This window comes from Leuciscus leuciscus (genome assembly GCF_965113295.1).
Source record: "Leuciscus leuciscus genome assembly, chromosome: 24".
NCBI classification, from domain to species: Eukaryota; Metazoa; Chordata; class Actinopteri; order Cypriniformes; family Leuciscidae; genus Leuciscus; species Leuciscus leuciscus.
Window position 1 is genome coordinate 7,849,156 of NC_138723.1, and position 27,814 is coordinate 7,876,969.

General features: G+C 37.3%; 2 protein-coding genes across 5 annotated transcripts in view; both read right to left on the minus strand.

Annotated features, from left to right (window-relative positions):
• Positions 1–16,201, minus strand: part of smc5 (structural maintenance of chromosomes 5) — a 28,362-nt gene extending 12,161 nt beyond the window's left edge. The window contains exons 1-9 of the mRNA XM_082157653.1: positions 15,957–16,201; positions 15,742–15,883; positions 14,514–14,566; positions 14,260–14,422; positions 10,589–10,723; positions 10,352–10,492; positions 9,485–9,646; positions 1,926–1,997; positions 102–357 (exon numbers count right to left, since the gene is read on the minus strand). Coding sequence (XP_082013779.1) covers positions 102–357; positions 1,926–1,997; positions 9,485–9,646; positions 10,352–10,492; positions 10,589–10,723; positions 14,260–14,422; positions 14,514–14,566; positions 15,742–15,883; positions 15,957–16,126 — 1,294 coding nt within the window. The 5' untranslated portion in view covers positions 16,127–16,201. The remainder of the gene's footprint in view (positions 1–101; positions 358–1,925; positions 1,998–9,484; positions 9,647–10,351; positions 10,493–10,588; positions 10,724–14,259; positions 14,423–14,513; positions 14,567–15,741; positions 15,884–15,956) is intronic.
• Positions 16,202–17,368: 1,167 nt separating this feature from the next.
• Positions 17,369–27,814, minus strand: part of mamdc2b (MAM domain containing 2b) — a 31,802-nt gene continuing 21,356 nt past the window's right edge. For all 4 annotated transcript variants that reach the window (XM_082157592.1, XM_082157593.1, XM_082157594.1 and 1 more), the window contains 10 exons: positions 27,692–27,799; positions 26,419–26,702; positions 22,512–22,605; positions 22,299–22,430; positions 21,889–22,154; positions 21,128–21,221; positions 20,876–21,031; positions 18,654–18,913; positions 17,798–17,882; positions 17,369–17,708 (listed from right to left, as the gene is read on the minus strand). In XM_082157592.1, coding sequence (XP_082013718.1) covers positions 17,632–17,708; positions 17,798–17,882; positions 18,654–18,913; positions 20,876–21,031; positions 21,128–21,221; positions 21,889–22,154; positions 22,299–22,430; positions 22,512–22,605; positions 26,419–26,702; positions 27,692–27,799 — 1,556 coding nt within the window. In that variant the 3' untranslated portion in view covers positions 17,369–17,631. The remainder of the gene's footprint in view (positions 17,709–17,797; positions 17,883–18,653; positions 18,914–20,875; positions 21,032–21,127; positions 21,222–21,888; positions 22,155–22,298; positions 22,431–22,511; positions 22,606–26,418; positions 26,703–27,691; positions 27,800–27,814) is intronic.

Sequence of the window (27,814 nt, forward strand, 5' to 3'; positions counted from 1 at the left end):
GTGGTTTCTCCACAACAGGCAAAGATATAACACTATTATAACTTCAAAATTTCCTCTTTATACACCACATTTGTATGTTTTTTTGTGCTATTAAACATTACGTTTAAATTCTCCATAAGCTTCGTCTTTATCTCTGCGCAGGTCCAAACTCTCGCCCTCCAGTTTGGCTTTTTCTTCCTGGATGGTCCTCAGCTCTGTGTTCACAGCCTCGATCTGAGGCGTGACGTCCTCCATGCTGTTCATGTTCTGCAGCTCCTTCTGCAGGTCTCGGATCATGAGCTGCGTGTGTCCAATCCGCTTCTGCCGGTCCACCTCCTCTGTCTGCTTCAGACTCAGGTCCTGTCTGATGTCATCCACCTATCGGTTGACAGAGGAGACAGCGATCAGTCAGTGTTTTAATACAGTCTTTATTGGTGTAATAAAGCAGTGTTTCTCGACCGATGGGTCTCAACCCAAAAGTGGGTCGTGGAGTGTTCAGTCAAAGAAACAACAATAACAAACGTAATTCCAAATGTTTTAGTAATGCAGGACTTTTATTTTGAAAGACAAGCATAAAAGCCGTTGAACTCTTAAAGGTTGGGTAGGTAAGAATTGTCTAAAGAACTTTTTTTCAAATTGGCTTAAACTGTCTTTATATACCAATACATAATTAAAATGTAAGTACTTTGAAAAAGAGAGTATAAAAATTGAGTGACTATAGTGTATTTAATCTTCAAAAAACACAGCTCATTAATTCCTACCGGGACGAAACAAGTGATTGGCTTGCGCGACTGTCACTCTCCGTCGCCATGACTACCGCCGCTATTACTGGCTCTGCCCACGTGCGCGCAGTCGCGCACCCGTTTTTAGGTGGGAGTGAATGGAATTAATGAGCTGTGTTTATTGAAGATTAAATACACTAGAGTCACTAAATTTTTTATACTCTCTATTTCAGAGTACTTGCATTTTAATTATGTATTGGTATATAAAGACAGTTTAAACAAATTTGAATAAAAGTTTTTTTAGACAATTCTGACCTACCCTACCTTTAAGTAAGAGTGCCTGAGAAGATTTTGCTGGGAAGGATTTGCATGTTCATTCTATTCATCAGGATCAGTGTCAGTGATGTGTTTCATCAAGTTCATGTTAGCAGGGCTTGACATCAACATCCGCCAACACGCTAAATGCGGGTGGATTTCAGGAGTGCCGTGTAACAGTCACTCCTACTAGCCACTTTGGCGGGTTGAATTTTATATATTATAGCCTATACATTTTTCAATTGTAGTCTTTTAAAAAGGCATCTGAAATAATAAACTAAGTGCAATGAAGTGTTGTCAAAAATACAGATTCTTTTGACACTGAAATATCAGAAACGCTTCCAATACTCATTTTACTCACTTTCTCACTCTCTCATCTCGAACTGACACACAAACCCGCCTCTCCTCACTCACTCATTCCCGCAGATTTTGCGCTCACACCCAAAGTGTGGCACATAAAGCCGCCTCTCAGTACTAAATTGAGTTCTTTTTAGCTGCTTATTGTGCTTAAACATTCAAATACACACTAAATAATGTCAAAATGGCAGTCTTGGTGAGAATTCCCCTGAACACAGTCAGTTATGTTTTAAATGAATGTAAACAGTTGAGAAAGAAAACGCAGTGTAACAGTATAATGGATCTGTGCGTCAGGTCTTAAAGTGACAGCAGCCTAATATTCCTGATGCCCAATTATGAGATGATTTTGAAAATATCTACCTGGCAGTTTTCCCCCATGGTATTGATGTCAAAATATCTTATACTGTTTATTCATCAGTGTTAACAATTTTTGAGAAATTAATAATTGGTTCAAAGACCTAAAAGTTTGGGTCGTAGTGACCATGCTGAGAACCACTGTTATAAAACACTCTCTTAAAATGTTTCATAAACGGTTCCTCTTTCAGAACAAACCTCTTTACTCCTCAGTTCAAGCTGATCATGTTTCTGTTTACATTTCTGTGACACCTCTCTGATACTGGCGGTCTGAAAACAAAACAAAAAAACAGTGGCATTAATTTTACATATAGAAGGAGATTAGTCAGATAGTTGGTAATAGGGTTGGTGGGTCCGGGTATCGTTCGTTCATTTGTTTTTGCTCTCACATACGAAAAAGAAAAAACGAGAAAACAGCTCCTTTTTCCGTTTTTTCGTTTTTTTAGAAAAACGAAAAAACGAAATTATGACTTGATTTTTGGTTTTCCCGTTCTTGCACGGAAATCAGAAAAACAACTTGATATTGGTCCGTGTACGTTTTGATAGTTTGTTTTCCAATTTGAAATGAAATAAGCAGAAACGAGAAAACGGCCCCTTTATTCGTTTTTTCGTTTTTAAAACAAAAAACGAAAAAACGAGATTTCGGCTTGAGTTTTCGTTTTTTAGTTCACAGGCAAAAAACGAATAAATGACTTCAAAATTCGTTTTCCACATGTGGGCGGCCTGACACGCCCCCTTCCGCCGATTGGTCAAGCAAATCTGAGCATGTGACGTCATCAGTTGTCGCTCCGGTCAGGTCTGCTCAACAAAATAATAGTCCTCTACTATGGCTACAGATTCTTAAACTGAACAGGGCAGGTCCTACTGGGCTTTCTTCTGTGCAACTTTACACGTTTCACAGAAATATTTACATCAGAAATATTAATTATTAGTCTGCCACCAGCCCGTTTTATGTAGCTGTGCGGAGTTAAATCTGCTGACAGCGCCGAGCGGGAGACGCTCACTGACCAATGTTCAGTCAGCAGTCAGAACTTTTCTGTTAGACGCTCCGTTTTGCCACGGGATGGTGATTGCAAATACTGTAATGCCAATCGGCTGAGGATGGGTACCGATGATGGTGAAATACATTTTTACTGAAGCTGTAATCATAGCCGCGACCCGCGAGAATGAGACAGATGATTGACAGGACGATAGCGGAGGCAATTAAAGGCGCAAGATAACTTCTGTTAACAAAAACATAAATAAAAAAAAAAGTTTAATATAAGTGACTTTGTCTTTGTTTTATTGTTTTTGTTGGTTTTAATCAAATCATTGTGAACCACAAACTGAGCCTTCGTTTTAAAGGGCAATTTCCAAATATATTTAATTTTTTTTGTTATAATATGGGTATTTTATAATACAGCATAAATACAAACAAACACACGCATGTATGCCTATAGGCAAAACACCACAGTTTTTTGGTTTTGTTTGTGTGAACTTTTATCCCCAACCATATTTCTTCATGGGCTCCACGCCAGGGGTCACGCTCAGCACCCCTACTTCCCATGGTAGCCTACTAACTGTAATTATGCTGACCCAGTTTATATGTAAAATCTTTGGTATATGTAATATCTAAAAACACTTTACAGTGTGATGGAAATAAACTTTTCTTAAAGCGTGTTGTATATCACCACAGATTTATTGACACCCTTCTATCTGTGTTGTATACTGAAATAGACAATTGTCCTGCAGAATGATGTAACAATCACTTTTTTTTGTAAGAAAAACATTGTGAGCAAATGTTGAATTGTTGTTTGAAATATAAATCAACAACGTAAGAGGCTTTAGGCTGTCTGATGAACTCTGTATGAACAAACTCCCAGCTTTGCAGTATAGGTGGCACAGAAGCAGCATCTGACCCTGCATTTAGATGTACATTACACACTGTCTAATGCAGCTCAAAGGAGGCACTGTGAATTTGCATAGCAATTTCATTCTAAGAGGCTATTAAATGTGAAGTGACAACATGAAACACTACTTTCAATATATAAAAAAACACCAGTAGTTGGTGGCAAGTCAGCCTGATAATGATTGAATACCAATTTACTCATTTAGGCTCACAATAAGCAGATTACATAATTATACCATGAAAAAAAAAAAAAAAAATATATATATATATATGTGTGTGTGTGTGTGTGTGTGTGTGTGTGTGTGTGTGTGTGTGTGTGTGTGTATGTATATGTATATGTGTAAAGGCAGGATCACCTACTGGTGAAACCCAAACGGAAAGTAGTTAATTAACACAAAGTAGTTATTAGTAAAAATGGGGGAAACTGGATCAAGTTCCTGTGGAATCAATAAATGTTCTTGATGGCATGCATTGTTTCTCGTTTGTATTGTTTGATTATACAGCCAGGACTGGACTTCCGTTTAGGTTCCACCAGTAGGTGATCCTGCCTTTACACATATATACACACACACACACATATATACAGGGCCGGTTCTAGACATTAGGAGGCCCTAGGCAAAATTCATGTTGGAGGCCCCCCACCCCCAATAAAAAAACACTTGAAACAAATATGATTCCTAACCTTTTTATTTATACAACATTTAATTTTAAAAGCAGTATATTTTTACTTACACAGTACATAAGTTTGGACACATTACTATTTTTTATGTTTTTGAAAGAAGTCTCTTATGCTCATCAGGCCTGGATTTATTTGATCAAAAATACAGAAAAATAATATAGTGAAATATTATTAAAATTTAAAATAATGGTTTTCTATTTTACTATACTTTATATTTCTGTGATGCAAAGCTGAATTTAGTGTCACGTGATCCTTCAGAAAACTTTATAATATTCTGATTTATTATCAAATGTTAGAAAAGGTGCTTAAAGGAGTAACCAGACAGTTTTTGGGTCCCATTGACTTCCATAGTAGGAAAAAATATATACTATGGAAGTCAATGGGACCCAAAAACTGTCTGGTTACTGACATTCTTCTAAATATCTTCCTTTGTGTCCAGCAGAAGAAAGACATTTATACAGGTTTGAAACAACATGAGGGTGAGTGTATATGATGACAGAATTTTCCTTTTAAAAGTGAACTTCTCCTTTAATATTTATTTTATAACCTGTGATACTTTTTTTCAGGATTTTTGATTATTAAAAAGTTGTTTTAAAAAAGTCTTCACTATCACTTTTTATATATTTAACACATCCTTGCTGAATATTCCTGTTTTTTTCTGTATTTTTGATCAAATAAATGCAGGCTTGTAGAGCATAATAATAAACTTCTTTCAAAAAACATTAAAAATAGTAATGGGTCCAGACTTTTACCGGTACTGTATGTACATATTAATCAAACTTGATCTAAGGTAATCTCTTTTTTGTTTAATGAAGATGTTATTGTTGTTGTTGTTATTTTGCTGTTTTATTCAATTTATTTACAGTTCCAGAATCCCACTTCAGTAGATGAGCATAAGTGCTTTTATATTGCATTGCTACCTTAAATATGCTATACACAAATCAAGTGGAAGAGAAAGACACGATCGCTACTGAGCAGAAAAAAATATATAAACTGATATTATTGGCGTAATTTCAGGGTATAATCTAATCATCAGCAGAATTTAAAAGATAGACCCATAGATATGAGATCCTTTATTTGAAACATTTAAAAATGTTGTAGTGTGTTGGCTTTTTAACTTAGAATACTGACGTCTTGTCTTTTAATTTTGTAGCTTTTTTACTAGTTAGCTCCCGACGCGATGTTATTCATTGTAGGCTACGCGCAAATTCAAAGCGTCGCGTCTGGGCACGTTAATGACGCTCGCGCTCTTTTAAACTCGTAATAAAGCGGTGAATGATTTTTCCAGAAATGACGCTGATCTACAGTACAAGTTTATATTTAGAATACATTGCAATCACTCCAAAATAGATGACGACAACTCACACACCTGCATTATGAGCTGTGCTTCTTTGTGTGCTTATTAGGCTTTTGCCTCGCAGCACCTGATGGATGCGTTCGTTACACATACTTTCAGAAGCCGGCACCCGCTTTGTAACGGACACATTAATTGGTTTAACTGCAGTAATGTTACAGTCTATGGTTAAGATAAACATCGTCACTATTTTTAGTTAATTAATAAATATTGAAATAAATTGTAGATAGGACATTTGTAAATTATTTATTTTTTTAATTATTTTTTTTGTCCCTCTTTCTGGGCCCCATCCCGCCAATCGGGCCCTAGGCACGTGCCTAGTTTGCCTTTGCGTTAATCCGGCTCTGCATATATATATATATATATATATATATATATATATATATATTGGAACATGTTCCGGCGTGTTCCGGCTCAAATTAAGCCCTATATATGAAGAGTTCAGATGCAAAAGCCTCTAAATGCCATCTGAAATTTTCTTATAGAATGATAATTTTTATCAAGCTCGTATATTTAAATTCAATCATTTTACTTAAATGGCAATGCAGATTACCTATTAATTGTCATTTAAGTGAAATTACTGAACTTAAATACACAAGCTTTATAAAAATGATCATTCTATAAGAAAATTTCAGATGGCATTTAGAGGCTTTTGCATCTGAACTCTTCATATATATATATAGGGCTTAATTTGAGCCGGAACACGCCGGAACATGTTCCGTCTCCTCCGACATTGGATCCGGAACCTTTTTTATTGGATCCGGCACCTCCTGTGTCACTAAAATTAATTGCCTAAATGAAAAAAAAAAAAAATAATAATTTCCTGTTTGTGTAGTGTTCAATGTTTGTGACACATGACTTGCGCGCTTGTTGTACGAGTTGAGATTGCTGTTAGCCTCGATCGTTTCACTCAGTGGAAAAATGTCAAAAAGACAGGAAAGTTTGCTTAACTTTTTCAAATACGCTGGACAGTCAGATCCCAAACAAGCAAAAATCGTTCCCGCTGATCAAAAAGGAGACCACGGTGGACACAGTAGCCTAGTATCGACATAATATCTTGTCATTTCGACATAATAAGGGGACATTCTAATCTGCATTAAGCCACATTAAGCGATAATGTTTTTCTATGGGAGGAAAATGCTTAACGTGTAAATGCGTTCATATTATGGGCTCATCTGATTTTTTGTACATAGCATAGCCTATTTATTAGGATTTTAGTATCATAATGATTAATAAATGCACGCACAATTATCCGTGAACTTGATTTGAACAAATGCCTTTCAACTTGTGTTTGCAAAATTCAGAATTAAATGAATGTGCAGAAATTTGTACAAATAGAGAGTATGTAGGCGTACTATTGTAGCCATTAAAAAAGCGCATTTAGTTTCATATTTGTTAAAATATTATAATGTTATTTTAATTTTTTCTTCCATTTATGTTGATTTATGAAAAGTGAACAGCACAACCGAGTAAGATAGGATGCGCAATATGGGACATGGAGCGGGTCAGACATGATTTTGACCGTTGAAGTTGAAGTTGTTTTGTAGAAAGCCTTTCTTTAAAGTGAATTTCGTTTTGTATAAATTGTATCTTAATTTTAATCAATTTTTCATCAACCAATTGCCTGTATTTAATGAATAGGCCTATGAAACAAATATAACGGAGGCGCCCGCGCGATTCTAACTTAACGAAACTCAGCGTATGCCTCACACAGACATGACAAATACATCAAATACACAAAGCTTGAAATGTCTTTAAACGAAATAATTCAAAACGAAAAAAGAAAAAGGCTACTTTCTGATTATGTAATCCATTAGGCTTATTTATGTGCATTTCTCTCTATAAGCGCGTTCACACGGAGATGGCGATCGTCAACTTCATCTTTGCAGCCGAGTCGACACTTTTAGAGAAAACACTTGTTTATTAATAGAAATCAATACACGCGTCACCGGATGCACGCACACATATTATTTCGAAACAACGAGATATTGTGTTGAAATAACATTATTATTAATAATAGCCTACATCTTTTAGAATAGGCCTATTTGATTGAATGCTGAATGTTGCGCTTGTTCAATTTAATAAAATTAAAACTGTAATTGTGATCATTAACATAACTGAATATTAAATATTTAGTGGCCAAGTTTTGCGCAGCTCCCCGTCAATGATCTAGCACCCACTCAGCACATGCGTTAACAATTCTCTGGCGCTGTCCCTGCAGAGAAGCTACGTAGGCAGTGTTTTTTTTTTTTTTTTTTTGTTCTGTTACCTCCAACCCCCGTTTTGAGTGGCCGGATCCACACCCCCTCTGCGCTCCGGGACCTCCCACTTTACAAATTAAGCACTGTATATATATATATATATATATATATATATATATAAATTTTTTTTTTTTTTTTTTTTTTTTTATGGTATAATTGTGTTATTACAAAAAACCTCATCATTCTGCAGGACAATTGTCTATTTCAGTATACAACACAGATAAAAGGGTGTCAATAAATCTGTGGTGATATACAACACGCTTTAAGAAAAGTTTATTTCCATCACACTGTAAAGTGTTTTTAGATATTACATATACCAAAGATTTTACATATAAACTGGGTCAGCATAATTACAGTTAGTAGGCTACCATGGGAAGTAGGGGTGCTGAGCGTGACCCCTGGCGTGGAGCCCATGAAGAAATATGGTTGGGGATAAAAGTTCACACAAACAAAACCAAAAAACTGTGGTGTTTTGCCTATAGGCATACATACGTGTGTTTGTTTGTATTTATGCTGTATTATAAAATACCCATATTATAACAAAAAAAATTAAATATATTTGGAAATTGCCCTTTAAAACGAAGGCTCAGTTTGTGGTTCACAATGATTTGATTAAAACCAACAAAAACAATAAAACAAAGTCACTTATATTAAACTTTTTTTTTATTTATGTTTTTGTTAACAGAAGTTATCTTGCGCCTTTAATTGCCTCCGCTATCGTCCTGTCAATCATCTGTCTCATTCTCGCGGGTCGCGGCTATGATTACAGCTTCAGTAAAAATGTATTTCACCATCATCGGTACCCATCCTCAGCCGATTGGCATTACAGTATTTGCAATCACCATCCCGTGGCAAAACGGAGCGTCTAACAGAAAAGTTCTGACTGCTGACTGAACATTGGTCAGTGAGCGTCTCCCGCTCGGCGCTGTCAGCAGATTTAACTCCGCACAGCTACATAAAACGGGCTGGTGGCAGACTAATAATTAATATTTCTGATGTAAATATTTCTGTGAAACGTGTAAAGTTGCACAGAAGAAAGCCCAGTAGGACCTGCCCTGTTCAGTTTAAGAATCTGTAGCCATAGTAGAGGACTATTATTTTGTTGAGCAGACCTGCCGGAGCGACAACTGATGACGTCACATGCTCAGATTTGCTTGACCAATCGGCGGAAGGGGGCGTGTCAGGCCGCCCACATGTGGAAAACGAATTTTGAAGTCATTTATTCGTTTTTTGCCTGTGAACTAAAAAACGAAAACTCAAGCCGAAATCTCGTTTTTTCGTTTTTTTTTTTTAAAAACGAAAAAACGAATAAAGGGGCCGTTTTCTCGTTTCTGCTTATTTCATTTCAAATTGGAAAACAAACTATCAAAACGTACACGGACCAATATCAAGTTGTTTTTCTGATTTCCGTGCAAGAACGGGAAAACCAAAAATCAAGTCATAATTTCGTTTTTTCGTTTTTCTAAAAAAACGAAAAAACGGAAAAAGGAGCTGTTTTCTCGTTTTTTCTTTTTCGTATGTGAGAGCAAAAACAAATGAACGAACGATACCCGGACCTTGGTGGTCTGCGCTAACCTTCTCCCTCATCTGCTGCTCGATAGGCTGCAGCTGACTCTCCACCGACCGGATCTTTCTGATCAGTGGCTCTTGAGCATCTTTCAGCGACCTCAGCTTCCTTTTCATTTCCTCTCTGTCCTTCTTCACCCCCTCCAGCTCTTTACGGCACGTTTCATACTCCTAAAAATTGGAAACAGAGAATAGTCTAGAAATACATTCAGAGTGCACACTTGGTTTTATCAAAAGGACATATTTTCACTTAAAACTTGGCAAATCTTTGTTCAGGTTTCTCTGAGCAATAGGAATTTTTATTGGCATCTATTGGTGTCGTGTTTACGGGCACGTGGGCGGGACAATAACCTGTCACTCATATGAGATCCACCAATAGCAAACCACGAGCATTTAATCAATTCCCCATGGACAAAATCAAGTCCCGCCCACATTTGATCTTGTTCCAGAAGCTGTTCCACCCTGATATATTTGGCAATAGGGAAGAAAAGACTATCACAACTTCTACTTCATGTCAGCTTTAAATTCGCAACTTTATATTGAAGCATAGCAATTATAAACATTCTGAGATGTCCCAGGTATTTGTCATCAATGATTCATTTATTTGACAACCGAAAGTGTCTAATATTAATAATAGGGGGTTATCACAATATAGCGACTAGTATTCAGTGCATTGTGTGATCCAACCATAGTGGTCAGTCACCATGAGTGAGGACCACCCTTACAATGATTCATTTCTCTCAGGAAAGCTTTTTAGCACTAATGCAACAACATGAAACAGAAAGAATGTGCATCAATCATGACTTATGACCAATATCAAAGAAACCTTCCACTCTGGTTTTGGGAAAGTTTAGCCTAGTAAGATGGGACGCTCACCACCAAGGGTTTCTTTTTCTCTAGCATCTGGATCCTGTCCAAGTGTCTCTTCTTCATGTAGTAACGTTCCACATCCAGCTTGTTCCTCTCATTCCTCTGCTTGGCCTTCTCTAGGAAGTTGGCTTTCTCCTTACAGACATTCTGTTCAAGCACCACACACAGCATGGACTAAAATTAAAGGCCTAATCGGGACTATAAACACAATATACTGGATTTCAATACAAGAAAAGCGTTCACCTCCAGGTCCCTCTCCTTGCTGCGAAACGTCTTGAGCTCGCAGTGAAACTCATACATTTCTGGTGGGCCGACAGACTTCTCCGTGGCTTCAAGAAGCTCAATCTTACTCATCTTAGCAAACTCACCGACCTTCTCCTGTGACACCAGATCAAAGGAAGAGGATTAATTATAGAGGATATATTACTGATTATTTTTGTTGCAGGTCCTCTCTTCCCGGTCTGTCAGTAACGCTCTGTTTAGTTCCTGTCTCTATGAAGCCCCTCCTTCTGAAAAGCACAATGTGCTCTGATTGGTCGGCTGGATCAGTGTGTTGTGATTGGTCAGCCGTTTTGAATGTGTTTGGGAAATGTCCCGCCCCTTACCATAACCGCCAGTTTCAACACTACTAACTAACTCAACCAGGCCTCATCCCTTTATTCTGCGTATGCCTTGGGATGGAATTATTTAAATGAGGAATATTGTTATGTGTTCGTTCCCGGAAGAAAACTCAAGACTACAATGGAGGCGTTTCAGGGAGCTCAGAAACAGTGCTTACCAAACATGTTCACAAGTCTTTGGGGTCCAAGTTCATGTCAAGTCTTTGTTCTATTTTTAGCAATAGTTCTTTCAGCTAGTTTTCAGAGTTCTGAAATATCAAAACTGATTACTTCTACTTCAAAATTGTCCAATAAAGCACACCAAGTATTGTTTAAATAATTAATTTAAAACACACAATATATATTACATACTAATACATAAAATAAAATTTGGAATTCAGCGACGGTCACCACAAGAACAAAAACATGCTGTGTATTTTGAGCTATTTGCTGTAGTTTTCTCAAGCAATGATGGATAACGGTGAGTCGAACATGGTTGTAAAATGTGTTTGGAAGCATAAGCCAGTCAATACTTGGGGAAAAGGACATGGAAACATGCACTTATTGAAAATGGACAGCAAGCAAGCCTCTTGACAGCTGTGCAACACCAAAGCTCCCCTTTGGATTAATTGATTGCTTTTCAAATTAAATGACACAAAAATTATCACAAGGTAAGACGTGTCTATATTATAGTGGCTTGTTATTCACTTATATAACAGCACTGCCTTCAGATGTGTCACACACGTATATAATAACACTGGCTTGGTGTGTTTAGAGATGAACTGTGATTTTTGCTGCTGAATGTCATGAATGAATGAGGAATGAATAGTAAAATGATGCGTTTCATGCTGTCATGGGGATGACTTGTGTTTTTCATGAGTCTCTGTCTTCAAGTCCATGTCAAGTCTCGAGTCAGTTGCTCACGAGTCAAAATTAAAGTCTTTTTTTTTTTTGTGACTTAAGTGTGACTTGAGTTTCCATCTCTGGTGCACACTGATATAGGGGGCCTTCGCACCGGATAGTTCTAGGAACGTTTTCCCGTTGCATTCGCACCGCCAGTAGGAACTCTGAAGCGACGTTAGTCGTGCTTGTTGTTGTGGCATTTATTTTGACGGCGCATCAGACCTTTATATGGCACAGAGAACACCAGAGACTGAGCTTACAGTGCTCGCATTCTCCGTGTTCATTAGTTTACGATCGGTCTAACAGTTCTGTCTAAATATGTTATTAGATAGAACTATTATACGTAGAAAGTAGACAGTAATGAAAAGTTAGTAGCGTATGCCGTGTGGTTGATGTTCAGTGTTGCTAGCTGAGCAGAATTACATAATCATGTTCCTCTTGGTCCCCTCAAAGTTGAAGAGATTAAGGCCCAATCCCAATTCTATTTTATACCCCTTCGCCTACCCCTAACCCTTACCCCTTGCCCCTTGAAACAGAGTGGCAAGGCGTAGGGGTGAAAATATTCCCCTAAGAAATGGGACACCACTACTACACCGTTACATGTCATTATACATCGTCGCTAGCGCCTACGTCACAGGAGATGCGCCAATGTTTATCACAAACTTCCAAGATGCCGTCGTCAGCTGTAGTCTTGCGTGAGTTACAGCTATTTTTTGTATTTTTCTTCTGAAGTTTGCAGAAAAAAACGGAGATGACGATATCTTCGACGCCTAAAAGCTGCGTTCACACCAAACGCGAATAGAGCGTCTGGCGCGAGTGATTTCAATGTTAAAAGACGCGTTTACACGCATCTGGAGGTCTTGCGGCGCGAATGAGGCGTTTAGTGCGGTTCGGTGGACGCGAATTCGCCTCATTCGCGCGTCCACTTCGCTTCAAACTTTTGCTTTTTACACGCGTCATATTGTTAACGAACTTTAACGATTTTTTTGCAACTGTTTCTTTGAAGAACATGACCGTAAATATGAACACAAGATTGAATGTGACAAAGAAAATGATTATTGGCAGTCATGTTGCCTCTGTAGCCGGTGTATGCAGGTACATTTCTCATACCCCTTCGTTTGAAGTGTGGTCCCGAAAAATCTTCGTTTCAAGGGCTATCTGGCCCTTCCCCTTACCCCTACCCCTCCAACCAAAAGAGAATTGAGACAGCCCTACCCCTTCACGTGCACACGCAAAACAGAGGGGAAGGGGTAAGTGAAGGGGTAAGGGGTAGAATTGGGATTGGCCCTAAGAGGTCCATCTATCACTGTTTTCCATGTTCGTAAATTTACTTCGTGGAGTAAATATATAGGCTATAATCTGTGTGTTTACACAGCCTTTTTTTAAATGGCGGGAGCTGGTGTTTCGCGTATGTTCGGCAAATCAGCGTCACTAACGTCACGGATAGTTCCTATATATTAATTTTAATTAATTCGTTACATTTATATAGCGCTTTTTCTGAGACCTCAAAGCGCTTTACATAGATGGGGGAATCTCCTCAACCACCACCAATGTGCAGCATCCACTTGGATGATGCGACGGCAGCCATATTGCGCCAGAACGCCCACAACACACCAGCTTACTGGTGGAGAGGAGACAGTGATGAAGCCAATCAGTATATGGGGATGATTAGGAGGCCATGATGGACAGAGGCCAAGGGGCAAATTTGGCCAGGATGCCGGGGTTACACCCCTACTCTTTTTCGAAGGACATCCTGGGATTTTTAATGACCACAGAGAGTCAGGACCTCAGTTTAACGTCTCATCCGAAGGACGGTGCTCTTTTTGGCAGTATAGTGTCCCCGTCACTACACTGGGGTGTTAGGACCCACAGAGACCACAGGTTGAGCGCCCCCTGCTGGCCTCACTAACACCTCTTCCAGCAGCAACCTGGTTTTTCTCAGGAGGTCTCCCATCCAGGTACTAACCAGGCTCAGCCCTGCTTAGCTTCAGTGGGCAACCAGTCTTGGGCTACAGGGTGATATGGCTGCTGCTATAGTGCTGGATTAGACCCTACTCTGATAGGAGGTAAATTAGTTCCTCCAAAAGGAGTTCCTAGGACTAAAATCGTTCCTCGTTCCTGCGGTGCGAACAGGCCAAAATCCGGGAACTTCCGCCAATAGTTCTAGGAACTATGAAAAGGTTCCTCCGGTGCGAGAGCCCCTATTGAGAATAGCTCCCTTTGGAGAGACTTTGTGCATTGAAGAGCTTTTTCACACTCAAACAGCAACATTACACGCTAAAGAAAGTTGAACATGTAAAAGAGCATATTAGTTCCTCTTTGGAAAAAAAAGTAATTCTTCAAAACTTTACAGACATGTTTGGCAATACATATAGTGCAATAAAAGCTCCTCATTATAATAAGAGCACTCACCTGTGGCAGAAACTGACACAAGTTGGCGACCTGAATGTGCAGCTCTTTCACAGCCTCCTCCACAGCCTTCTGGCTGGAGTGCTTCTTATTGAGCATCCAGGACGACAGGTTGTTCTCCACCTGGATCTCTCTGGTGATTATCAAGTTTCCACTCGCTCTGAATCTGGACACAAAGATGAAATGATCAAATCTATGTCTCTCCAAGGACTTCTGGAAATTGGAAATTGAACAAATACATACACATATATACTTACAACTCAATTTCAACTGAACCTTTATTACAGCCTCGCTTCACATACAGACCAACCTAGAACATAAAAATATTGAGTTAATTTATTATTTATTGACAAGTATGTAACAGTGATATTTTAGTATATACTATTATAATTTATATTTTCATCCTAAAGTTTTTGTAATTTTGTAGTGTTTAAGTTTATAGTTTTTATTAATTTCTATTTCAGTTTTTGATTTTTTTCGAACATAATGAAAATTAATGAATGAATTTAAACTAAATGAAAATGAGACATGTTTAATATGTATAAGTCTTTTATATTTTATTTCAGGTTCTGAAAATATGCATGTATGGTATTAGTTTCAGTTAGCGATAATAACCCTTGTATGTGATAAGGTGTTTCTGAATGTAAAATCTGAAAACTGTACGCACAAAGGAAAACATTTTCAGTATCATACTTTTTTTTAAATGCTAATTAAAGTCCCAGTGAACCGGAAATTGCAACCGACTTTACATATTTCCAAGTGAAAGGGAATATTGAATAGAGGGCAGGGTTTTCCTTTAGCGCACCTCCTCTCCATCCCTCGCTCACGGCAGACTGACGGCTGAGGGAAGTGGTTAAGGATATTCAACCCAAGCGTCATCAGAGAAGGAACGCTATTCCAGAGTGGAAGCAAAGTTTCTGATTACCACGACAAACTATTTTATTCTGTGTATTAACTTGCACGGATTAATTGTTCATCAAAAGACTAGTAATGTGCGTTAAAATAAATAAGGTCTATTTTGATTTCATGAAAACTTTAAAGCAGCAATTCCTTAAAATGTACATTATTTGAGTTAAATTAAATCTAAAACATTCAAATCTCATTTCACCAACATTTCAGTATTAGAGAAAAACCCACAGGAATTGCATTCATGTAAAAACTCCCTTTCTATTAGTATCCCTGATTATATCATGTAATATTTAAGATTTACTGGCTTGTACACTTTGCAAAGTATCTACAAATAAAAAAATTGCATTCACATATATTTGTGAATACTCTGTGTGTGTGAGTGAGTGAGTGAGTGAGTGAGTGAAACGTGTATTTGAGAATCATATTGTAAGCTTTCAGGTAACGTTACAGTGTATGGAAAGTTGTAGAGTTGATTGTGAAATGATTGGAAGTGTTCATGACACTTTTATCATCTGAATAAATGTGTGAAGCCTAACAGAAGCTGTGGGATATAAGGTTAGCTCTCGGGACACTCGCCTTGTCCCCTCGGCCCAGCACGGCTGTTTTCCCGGCCAGGCCCAGGCAGATGGCGCACACGATGCTGGACTTCCCCGTGCCGTTGGCTCCCACGATCATGTTGAGTTTGGGACCGGGGAAAACTTCTGAGTGATCGTATGTGCTGAGGACAGAGATGAGCGTGATTACAAGCATGACCCAGACTGAATCTGTCAACACTCACACACGACACTTACAGGAAGTTGTGCATGGAGATGCGGACGATGGAGCCCTCCACGAACCCTCCTGCTCCTCCTGCTCCTCCTGCTGGGACATTGCTGCTGGTGGACGGTGTCGCTGTGCGGTTGGAGGGCTGTGAGTTGGTTAATTCATGGCTTATTCGTTTTTTCTTCTGCGGCAGCTCCATTTCTCTGCCCGTAAATCCCACTGACGGATGATAGCTTGCAGCCTCACATCACTTTCGTTTCGCGCCGGTGTTGTGAGTAAGTCGCCGTGTGATTGGCCCAAAGTAGTCACATGGTAGGCCGTCATGCGTGATCGGTGAGTGAGCTGCTTATAAGCACTAGATAGCAGTAAAGATTTACCCTGCGATAAACTAGCATACCAACAAACTATTCTTACCAGTTATACAGCATGTAGTAGTGTATATGTGCACGGGACCTGAATTTAATGTACTTACATATGACTTTTTGCCAAAATGTGCAGCATTTTGCTTATTATATTGCGCATAAATACTACATTTAGCATACATTTACATTTGTTCATTTCTCTCAAGGTTATGAACAAACTTACTTCCAGTAAGCTTAACAGTTTTCTGTTATGTGTGTGTGTGTGTGTGTGTGTGTGTGTGTGTGTGTGTGTGTGTGTGTGTGTGTGTGTGTGTGTGTGTGTGTGTGTGTGCCAAATTTGTACCCAGAAGTGACCAAAACCTGACAGAATCTCCAGAAACCGCCCTTTAGGGACGTCCTCATTTGTATATCTGGTATAAAAAATAAAGTAATTAAAGGGTTTTTAAAAATGTTAAAATGTAGAAAGTTTTGTGTGATGAGTAGGTTTAGTGTACGTGGACAGAATATACAGTTTGTACAGTATAAAAACCATTACGTCTATGGAATGTCCCCATTTAGATAGCTAAAGTGTGAGTGTTTTTCTCCCTTAAATCCTTTATTTAATTCCATATAATATATATAATACATACAACAATACATATATATATATATATATATATATATATATATATATATATAATACATAATGATGTATATTCGACTGTTTTTTCAGGCAGCTGATTAGTTGTGCTATAGTTTCATGTCTCTCACATCACTTTGCACTCTTTCTCTCATTATAAAATAAATCACTTTAATATTTCATGTCACTTTATTTTTATTTATGTATTTCGGTAGATGTGTAATAGGCAAGATAATGCACAGTCAGTCGGCCATTATTACAAAAGAATATGATAATAAGATATGGTCCATATTACACCCTTACATATAATTAAAGGCTAACATTTATTCACATCTTCAAATAGGAATCTCTTCAATTTTCAGTTTTAAATGACATTTAAAAAAATAAATCAACAAAAAATAAATCACCAGATTTACATGCTGATGTCCTGAAGTACAAATTAAAACAAGCAAATAAGACATCTGTAAAAGGGCTTCCTTTATTAGGTGACTTATATGGTTTACGTCTTTAACAATGTATCCAATGTATTAAGACATATGATACAGACATGAGGAACTGCATAACAGGAATGAACCAATAGTTCATAAGTCAAATACACAAGAAAAGTTTGCAGGTGATCAGATATGGTCATAATGCAGCCGTCTCCTTCCCGTTCATCCTCACAGAACACTGCACTCCACATGGTTTATGTTTTCTCTCTTCAACATTCTTTCCTTTCTCTCTTTATTTAAAAGTCATTGACTGAATATCATTATTATCTCCAGAGAGGCTCAGATTGGGGGTATGGTCATCAGCATATTCTGTGTCGATAAAAGAATGAAAAGTATGAAAAGATGTTCATGGTAACATTAATAACTTATTTATTTGATGATCAACTTATTATGAATACCTCTGCATATTCCCCTTTCAAAAATAACCTCATCGATTGCAATATCACTCCTTACTGATGCACCCCTGGTGGCTTCAAACACAATCTAAGTATGCAGACAAATAGACATAATATATTAATGAAAATTGCTTCGATTCAATGTTGACTAAACATCTTTTAAATAATTCTTAAATATAAAATAAAAAAAGGATTCACCCAAAAATGAAAATTCCTTTATAAATGACTCACCCTCATGTCGTTCCGAACCCATAGGACATTCATTCATCTTCAGAACACAAATGAAGATCTTTTTGATGAAATCTGAGAGATTTCTGTCCCTCCATTGACACTTTGACGGTTCAAAAAGTTCATAAAGAGATCATAAAACGAATCCATATTAATTAAGCTGTTTAGTCAAAATCATATAAAGTGATCGGGACTCTTCAGAAAATGTGGACTAAACCATTCAATTCATATGGATTAGTTTTACGATCTCTATGAACTTTTTGAAGTGTCAAAGTGGTAGTTGTGTAGCCGTCAATGGAGGGACAGAAAGCTCTAAGATTTCATTAAAAACATCTTCATTTGTGTTCTGAAGATGAACGAACGTCTTACGGGTTTGGAACGACATGAGGGTGAGTAATTACTGACAGAATTTTCATTTTTGGATGAACTAAGGTCACAGGTCACAACCATTTATTGTTGGGCTTACGCAGTTCTTGGTCAAATTAATAAATTATGGGGGGGTTCCTCTGAGTTCGGGCCAAATTCCGCGCTCGGATCCCTCCCCTCGGACAACACACCAAATACACATAACCTTTACTCTATTTAATCATATGTAAGTGTGAACTCGTGAATGCAGTTTAATGCGACTAACCTGGTGTTGTTGGTCATATTGGTAGTTTATTGATGCTCTGAGCCAGGAGATACCCTGTTCTCCGTGGCTCATCCACAATAATTTGTCCTCATTTTCTTGTCCCGTCTGGAGGTAAACGCTCAGCTGGCCAATCCCTGACCCATACATGTGGTAGTAGAACTGCAAACACTGTGGTTCTCTAGAGCCGCGCAGAGAGCTGGAGAAGAGGCGCGCTTTGTGTCCGGGCAGCATCACGGACGCCTCGATGTGCAAATAATGACCTAAAGGCAGAGAAACGTACGTCTCAGTCTCAGGTACAAGAAGATTTAATTACCACAGAAAATAATTGTGTTGTGTCCCTCTGTTTGCATTATATAAATAAAAAGAATGTTTACAATAATAGATGTCAATGGGCCAAGGTACTTGAATGTGCACTTCTAGTATATTTTTTTAAAACTGTACTTGCAGATAATACAGTATTAAGGAAATAAAAGGCCACTTTAGTGTACCTGTCATGGTTGTTCTGCATGCAAACACAAGAAGATGAAGGTGAAAGGTTTAAACAGAATGTAATAATATCCACAGGGTAATTCCACAAGATGACAAGCAGGTACACACAACCACACACTGACGATACCTAGACGTGCATAGACAAGAGTGAAATACACAGACAAAGAGCTGATAACAGGTGACACAGCCAAAAATTTTTTGGTCACATCCAGCAAACATCTCCTCACTATCCGCTAGCTGCCTGTCCCCTGAACACACTGTAGAAAAATGCCCAGGCTCCACAAACGGCAAGAAAAACAAACTACCACGAAACATAACAAACTGTTCCAGCCAATAACTGACAAGAAGGATTTGGGGGTGGGGTTTGGGGGGTTAGTGCGCAGATGAGGAGGAGGAAGGGTCGAGCTAGCTTCCGTTTTGTTTGACAATACTTTAAACGTCAACAAGAAGTGACGTCACCCAACATCACTTACAGCACCTTTAAGTCACCCTAAAGTTCAACTAATTGCATTTAATATAAATTTGAACTATAATACATTTTCATTTAATTGCAAATAACATGCAATTAAGTGTCCGAAAACATTACGTTCAGTTCACACTTAAGACTGTTCCCGGTTTCACAGGCGAGGCTTCAGCCTAGTCCCAGACTAAACTGCATGTCTGAGCTGTTTTAACTGAAAGCAACTTGCACTGACATATCTTAAAATATATCAGTGCCATTGGTTTGTCTCAAGATGAACACCAGTAATGGTTTTTTTTTCTAAGGCACATTTATAAAAGCTACTTAAATGTCCCAATTGAACTAAGGTCTATCCTGGCTTGATCTAAGCTTTGTCTGTGAAACTGGGCCATAAAGTATATTAATTCTATAATAAGTACTCTTTATAAAAGAATGCTATAGTGTACTTAGCCACAAGACTGAAACCATGTACATCCAACATTTAAACTCTTGCCATGAGCAGGTAAAGCCGGTACGCCTGATAACTTTCACATGTGAGAATCTATGACATACAGTAACTATCTGCAAAGTAATGTTCACATGGAGCGCGATCAGCATCCGCAGAGAAAGTAGTCCCACCTCAAAAGGATTTAATAAACACATTTCATGATTTGAAATAAAGTAAAAGTAAAATGTCAAGTTTTACATTAAATTAGAACTATCTATTATTACACATTCTGAAGAACCTTCAACATCTATGGAACCTTTTCACTGCACAAAAGGTTCTTTATTGTTCTTCAGACTTTTAAAATGTTCTTCACACTAAGAAAACATGGTTCGAAATGACATATATCTAAAAGTTTTTTCCTTGAAAACAAATTCTTCATGCCTTAAAATAGCTTGAATGTACAGTAACTCTACACCCTTGCCTCATTTAGTATATAAATGGTTCTTTGAATATGCAAATGAGCCCTGCCTCGAATATGCAAATTTCAAACCGTGTTTTTGAGACTGTCTTTGGTTCACTGCAGTTTTAAGGAGAAAATACTCAGCAATGGTGTTGACTTATGAATTTGTATTTGTCTTAAAGCATAATAAAAACGCCATATAGACATAAAATAACATTCAAATCTTGAATTTCACCACAGGGGGACTTTAAGAACCAAAAAAAGTTCTTCTATGGCATCACTGCAGTGTGCAGTTCACATGTGAAAGGCCCTCTTTTGCAACCTTTATTTTTTCAAGTGCAAGTGATGAGTGTGGAAAGGGTTTTCAGGGCTGGTTTGAAGCTCACCCACTCCAGTGGTGTGGTCTCCTCTCGGCCCAGTGTAAGATGTTGGTGTGGGTCCTCTGGCCAGCATCCAGTCGCCTGAGTCTCCTTCCTTATCCTGAGTGTATCCACAGAGATCAGTCTCAAAGTCACAGTGAGACGGGACTGACAGAGAAGATGCTGTAACAAAAATATCAAGGAATCAACTGTAAGATTCACAATGATGATTCATGACTCCCATGCACAGAGTTTTGTAAATAAATGAAGCTTTTGTACCTAACAGTGCGCAATCCCCAAGGGTGACCTCAATGTCATCGAGACCAACAGAACCACAACTCCAAACATTTTTGCATGTGCTGATGAAAACCACCTTCATCACCCAGATGTAGAAAAACCACAGAATTAAGATTAACAATAAAATAACAAATCCCAAAATAAATACAGTGTACATCTACAATTAAATACATAATATTTAAAAAGTATAAAGCAAAACTCATGGTGTGGGTCAGTGGACAGAATGAATGATCCTCTCAGACCGTCTTATTTTTCCAGATGTTATAAAGGTTTATTTCTCTAAATCTGGATCTTGCTGTAATAAAAGTCATGTGAGGCATAAACCCATGTCTTGCTAACAGATGCTAGAGCAGTGGGCCAAAAGTGTGTCTGAGAATCTGCATGTCTCTTAAAGACTCTGTGAAATAGTTAGTAATATAAAAATATACTTTTAAGATTCAAAGCACACTACAAGTGTACATTCAATACAATTAAGTGCACTTCTTTTTCACAAGATAAATCCATCAACCAATATGTGTATGTCATGACGCCATCTTCAGAGACAGATGTCTTGCATGTCTCATGAACAATTGTGATGTTTGAATTGGTGGAAAAATAATTTTGACTGACTTTAGCGCACAGTTTGAAGTCCACATCTGTTAGCTTTGCAGCTAGCGTTTACATGCTGATGATATATCTTTTTTAAATACATATAGCAAGTAGACAAGCAATAGCAAGAGAGGTGAACTAAAGACGTATCTTACCTGAGCATTCTTCTGACTTTGAATGGTCAGTTCAACTGCAATCCAAACATTTCTTATCTTCTCATTCTGGCTCCATATTTTCTCTTGTTTAGTACCGTCTCTGTAATACAGATACGCTGAGAGGACTTGATCTGTTCCACTAAGACCTCGCAGGGAGTAGAAGAACTTCAGGCAGTATTTCTGATTCCCTGGCATTAGCGGACCAAACAAACGGCTGATGTATCCAGACTGTAAACTGGAGCGAGAGTTTGCCAGCAAAAAGGATCCTGTTCAGAAAGTACAACTATATTTTAGCCCTTTTCATGCTTTACAATGTCTTGATCATTAATGTATTTTATACACACTATGGTTTTATATATATATTACTGACCTCAGACCTTTGACTGGTAGTGTAGATTATAAACCTGTACCTGCTCCTGTCGTATGGTCTCCAGCGCTGTAGATGTTGGGCTTGACAGACACTCTCCTCCACAGTGTCTGGACATACTGACAATATCCTGACTCAAAGTCACAGTTTGCAATAGATGGATCAAATGTTGGCTCTGTGAAAACATATTTTTAAATGGTCATGTAGGAATTGGGTATTGGGGTATTGCATTGAGCTTCGAGGTGTTCAAACATACCTGTGCCTGCATGACAGAACTCTGGAGAGAAGGAAATGTCATCGAGAAGCACGTATCCTCCATGAGGACTGTTGAACGCCCCCTCAAACACCAACTGGTAGGATATACACACACATGTAAAGGCTAGGGCTGTCAATTGTACATGTAGTGTGATAAATTATTATGTTCAACAATTAAATCAAGCTAAACTGAACATTTAAAATGATTTGAAGGATTTAAAATGAAATATAAAGTCTAATTACATTTAATTTCATGTCTTAAAACAGTGAATAAAAATTAAAGTCCCCCTGCAGTCAATAATTGTATGCCTTAAAACTCATCTTTGATCACCAAAATGACATATTAAAAAAAAAAAAATCTTCATGCCTTACAATAACTTGAATGTAACTCTACACCCTTTCCTCATTTCCATGAATCCATATAACTATGAATATGCTATTTTAGCCTTGACTCACACCACCAGCTCAGACATCCACTCTGCCACTTACTGAGGTAAACGCTGCACAATGGTATCGCTCTTTACAACGTCAGACACATAACGGTAATTAAGCCATCCTAGGTGTATATGACATTCTTCTTTCAGACGAATACAATCGGAGATATATTAATAAATGTCCTGGCTCTTCCAAGCTTTATAATGGCAGTGAATGACTGTTTCTGTTGAAGTCCATAAAATTGCATCTGTCCATCATAAAAGTGCATCAATCCATCATAAAACTGCATCTGTCCATCATAAAAGTGCATCTATCCATCATAAAACTGCATCTGTCCATCATAAAAGTGCATCTATCCATCATAAAACTGCATCTGTCCATCATAAAAGTGCATCTATCCATCATAAAACTGCATCTGTCCATCATAAAAGTGCATCAATCCATCATAAAACTGCATCTGTCCATCATAAAAGTGCATCTATCCATCATAAAACTGCATCTGTCCATCATAAAAGTGCATCTATCCATCATAAAAGCGTATCTATCCATGATAAAAGTGCATCTATCCATGATAAAAGTGCATCTATCCATGATAAAAGTGCATCTATTCTATCTATCATAAAAGTGCATCTGTCCATCATAAAAGTGCATCTATCATCATAAAAGTGCATCTATCCATGATAAAAGCGCATCTATCCATGATAAAAGTGCATCTATCCATGATAAAAGCGCATCTATCCATGATAAAAGTGCATCTATCCATGATAAAAGTGCATCTATCCATAATAAAAGTGCATCTATCCATGATAAAAGTGCATCTATCCATGATAAAAGTGCATCTATCCGTGATAAAAGTGCATCCATCCATGATAAAAGTGCATCTGTCCATCATAAAACTGCATCTATCCATCATAAAAGTGCATCTGTCCATCATAAAAGTGCATCTGTCCATCATAAAAGTGCATCTATCATCATAAAAGTGCATCTGTCCATCATAAAAGTGCATCTATCATCATAAAAGTGCATCTATCATCATAAAAGTGCATCTATCCATGATAAAAGTGCATCTATCCATGATAAAAGTGCATCTATCCATGATAAAAGTGCATCTATCCATGATAAAAGTGCATCTGTCCATCATTAAAGCGAATCTATCCATCATAAAAGTGCATCTATCCATCATAAAAGTGCATTTATCCATCATAAAAGTGCATCTATCCATCATAAAACTGCATCTGTCCATCATAAAAGTGCATCTATCATCATAAAAGTGCATCTATCCATGATAAAAGTGCATCTATCCATCATTAAAGCGAATCTATCCATGATAAAAGTGCATCTATCCATGATAAAAGTGCATCTGTCCATCATTAAAGCGAATCTATCCATCATAAAAGTGCATCTATCCATCATAAAAGTGCATCTATCCATCATAAAAGTGCATCTATCCATCATAAAAGTGCATTTATCCATCATAAAAGTGCATCTATCCATCATAAAAGTGCATCTATCATCATAAAAGTGCATCTATCCATCATAAAAGTGCATCTATCCATCATAAAAGTGCATTTATCCATCATAAAAGTGCATCTATCATCATAAAAGTGCATCTATCCATCATAAAAGTGCATCTATCCATCATAAAAGTGCATTTATCCATCATAAAAGTGCATCTATCCATCATAAAACTGCATCTGTCCATCATAAAAGTGCATCTATCATCATAAAAGTGCATCTATCCATGATAAAAGTGCATCTATCCATGATAAAAGTGCATCTGTCCATCATTAAAGCGAATCTATCCATCATAAAAGTGCATCTATCCATCATAAAAGTGCATCTATCCATCATAAAAGTGCATCTATCCATCATAAAAGTGCATTTATCCATCATAAAAGTGCATCTATCCATCATAAAAGTGCATCTATCATCATAAAAGTGCATCTATCCATCATAAAAGTGCATCTATCCATCATAAAAGTGCATTTATCCATCATAAAAGTGCATCTATCATCATAAAAGTGCATCTATCCATCATAAAAGTGCATCTATCCATCATAAAAGTGCATTTATCCATCATAAAAGTGCATCTATCCATCATAAAACTGCATCTGTCCATCATAAAAGTGCATCTATCATCATAAAAGTGCATCTATCCATGATAAAAGTGCATCTATCCATGATAAAAGTGCATCTGTCCATCATTAAAGCGAATCTATCCATCATAAAAGTGCATCTATCCATCATAAAAGTGCATCTATCCATCATAAAAGTGCATCTATCCATCATAAAAGTGCATTTATCCATCATAAAAGTGCATCTATCCATCATAAAAGTGCATCTATCCATCATAAAAGTGCATCTATCCATCATAAAAGTGCATTTATCCATCATAAAAGTGCATTTATCCATCATAAAAGTGCATCTATCCATCATAAAAGTGCATCTATCCATCATAAAAGTGCATTTATCCATCATAAAAGTGCATTTATCCATCATAAAAGTGCATCTATCCATCATAAAAGTGCATCTATCCATCATAAAAGTGCATTTATCCATCATAAAAGTGCATCTATCCATCATAAAAGTGCTCCACAGGCTCTGGGGGGTTAATAAAGTTCTTCTGAAGCGAAGCAATGCGTTTGCATAAGAAAATTATCCATATTTAAAACTTTATAAAGTAAAAAAACTAGTTCCCAGCCAAACGAACATACGGATTCGATTATGCGAGTAATGCTGCTGATATTTACGCTACGCCATGACACACTCGCTACTGCCGACACCATAAGCTGCGTAAGTTGCGCTGTAGGCGTAAGTAAACTGCGTACGTTCGTTTTGCCGAAAGCTATAGTTTTACTTTGTAACATGTTAAATAGGAATATTTTTCTAACACAAACTCATCGTTTTGCTTCAGAAGGCCTTTATTAATCCCCCGGAGCCGTGTGGAGTTTGTTTATGATGGATGGATGCGCTTTTTAGAGGTTCATACTGATGGTTGCAATTCACTGCCATTATAAAGCTTGGAAGAGCCAAGACATTTTTTTATATAACTCAGATTGTGTTCGTCTGAGAGAATAAAGTCATATACACCTAGGATGGCTTGAGGGTGAGCAAATCATGGGCTAATTTTCATTGTAAAGTGAACCACTCCTTTAATGGGAACGTTAGCAAAACATTCTTCAACATTTGTTAGCTGGGTATTTTCTTTAAAACCCATATGTTTTCCTGGGACGTCCTTCAGGAACAGCATCAATAAAACATCACACCCACTTTTATTGCTTAGGTTACAGCTAACAGTAACTTGGCAGCTTATTCTGGCCTAGAACTCTTATCCAGGAAGAGACTGTTTGCCTGGTGTAAAACAGCCAGTCAGTTTTATTATTATGTCCCTTGGTGGTGGTTGCATCTGAAATAGATTTCCCCACAATAATAGACCGGCATGATGTGGTTTATTTGTGTTGGTCAGGCCTTACCTCAATAGGATATGGAGCTTTCAGGTCCACTTGTACAGGTATCCAGACCCTGGCTTCTGGACTCCAGTCCACATGCTTATTTCCAGGTAGATCGGCTCTCCACAGCTCCTGATATTGTCCAGCCTGATCCCTGCTGAAGAGGGAGAACAGATGGTCCCCAGCGTGATCCTGCTGGTACTGGAAGCTCAAGCAGCCCGACATGGGCACTGTGGTCATCGGAGACACCAGCTCGGCCACCTCCTGGAAGCTTTTAGTGTCAGTGGAGTTCACACACATGTACTGACCTGTGCAGATCAATAAAGGGCATGACTGACAGAACCTCGGTAAAAGGTAAATCCAGATTTTACGGTAACAGGATGTCAGACGGTGTAAAAGTCAGGAAGTGGGTCTTTCATGTATGACATGAAGTGTGTAATAATGCCGTCAAACTGTACAAGATTATGCGATACAACGTTATTCATTAGGATACAATATTTTGTATAAATTTTTTGTTAAGATCATAAGATACATTTTTTTAAGATAATTTTAGCGTGTATATTATACAATATATTTTTTTTTACATCTGATCACATTACACTATACCATAACACTTTTCTGTATACGATTTTTTAAATTGTATAAATTTCGTATAGCATAAATATCATAGAATAAGTATTACATTAAATACCTATAAAATGGTATGTTTTTGGTTTTATATGATATATTTTTTTTAATTTATACAGGTTAGAAATTATATGCTGAAAAGCTTTCATACAATTTTCTATTGTACATGATTATAAAAAATAATTGATTTTTATATTTTTCAAGTCGTATAAGATTATATAACTTTTGATAAACTTTTTGATATGAAAAACTTTTTTGAATATATATATTTTTTGTATTGTGTAAAATTATACAACTTATAAAATATTTATTTGTAATTAATTTTATCATAGAATATGTATCAAATTAAATACAGCTACAATTGCATAAGATTACTGTATATATTTGTTTTCATTATACAGGTATATTATTATATAAATCATAAACAATTTAAGATTTATACAGAAGACAATTTATTTATTTTTAAATCGCAAAAATTGTTTATGATTTGTATAATAATATAGATAATTTATATAAAACATTTTTTTTTTGTATTATTCAAGATTACAACAAAAAATTATAGAACATTTTCCATGTCGTCTAACATTATACAATATAATGTTTTTTTTATTTTTATATTTAATAAGATTTTGAGGCTAAATCTTTTTTCATGTCATATAAGCAGACTAACCTGCTCCATCTGTCAGTGTAGCGTCATCTGATCGTCCCACACGCCAGTTCATATATCTGTTCCTCTGGTTTGTGTATCCACACAGGTGAGCTTCTTCAAAGTCACACTCTTTGGGGTCACATG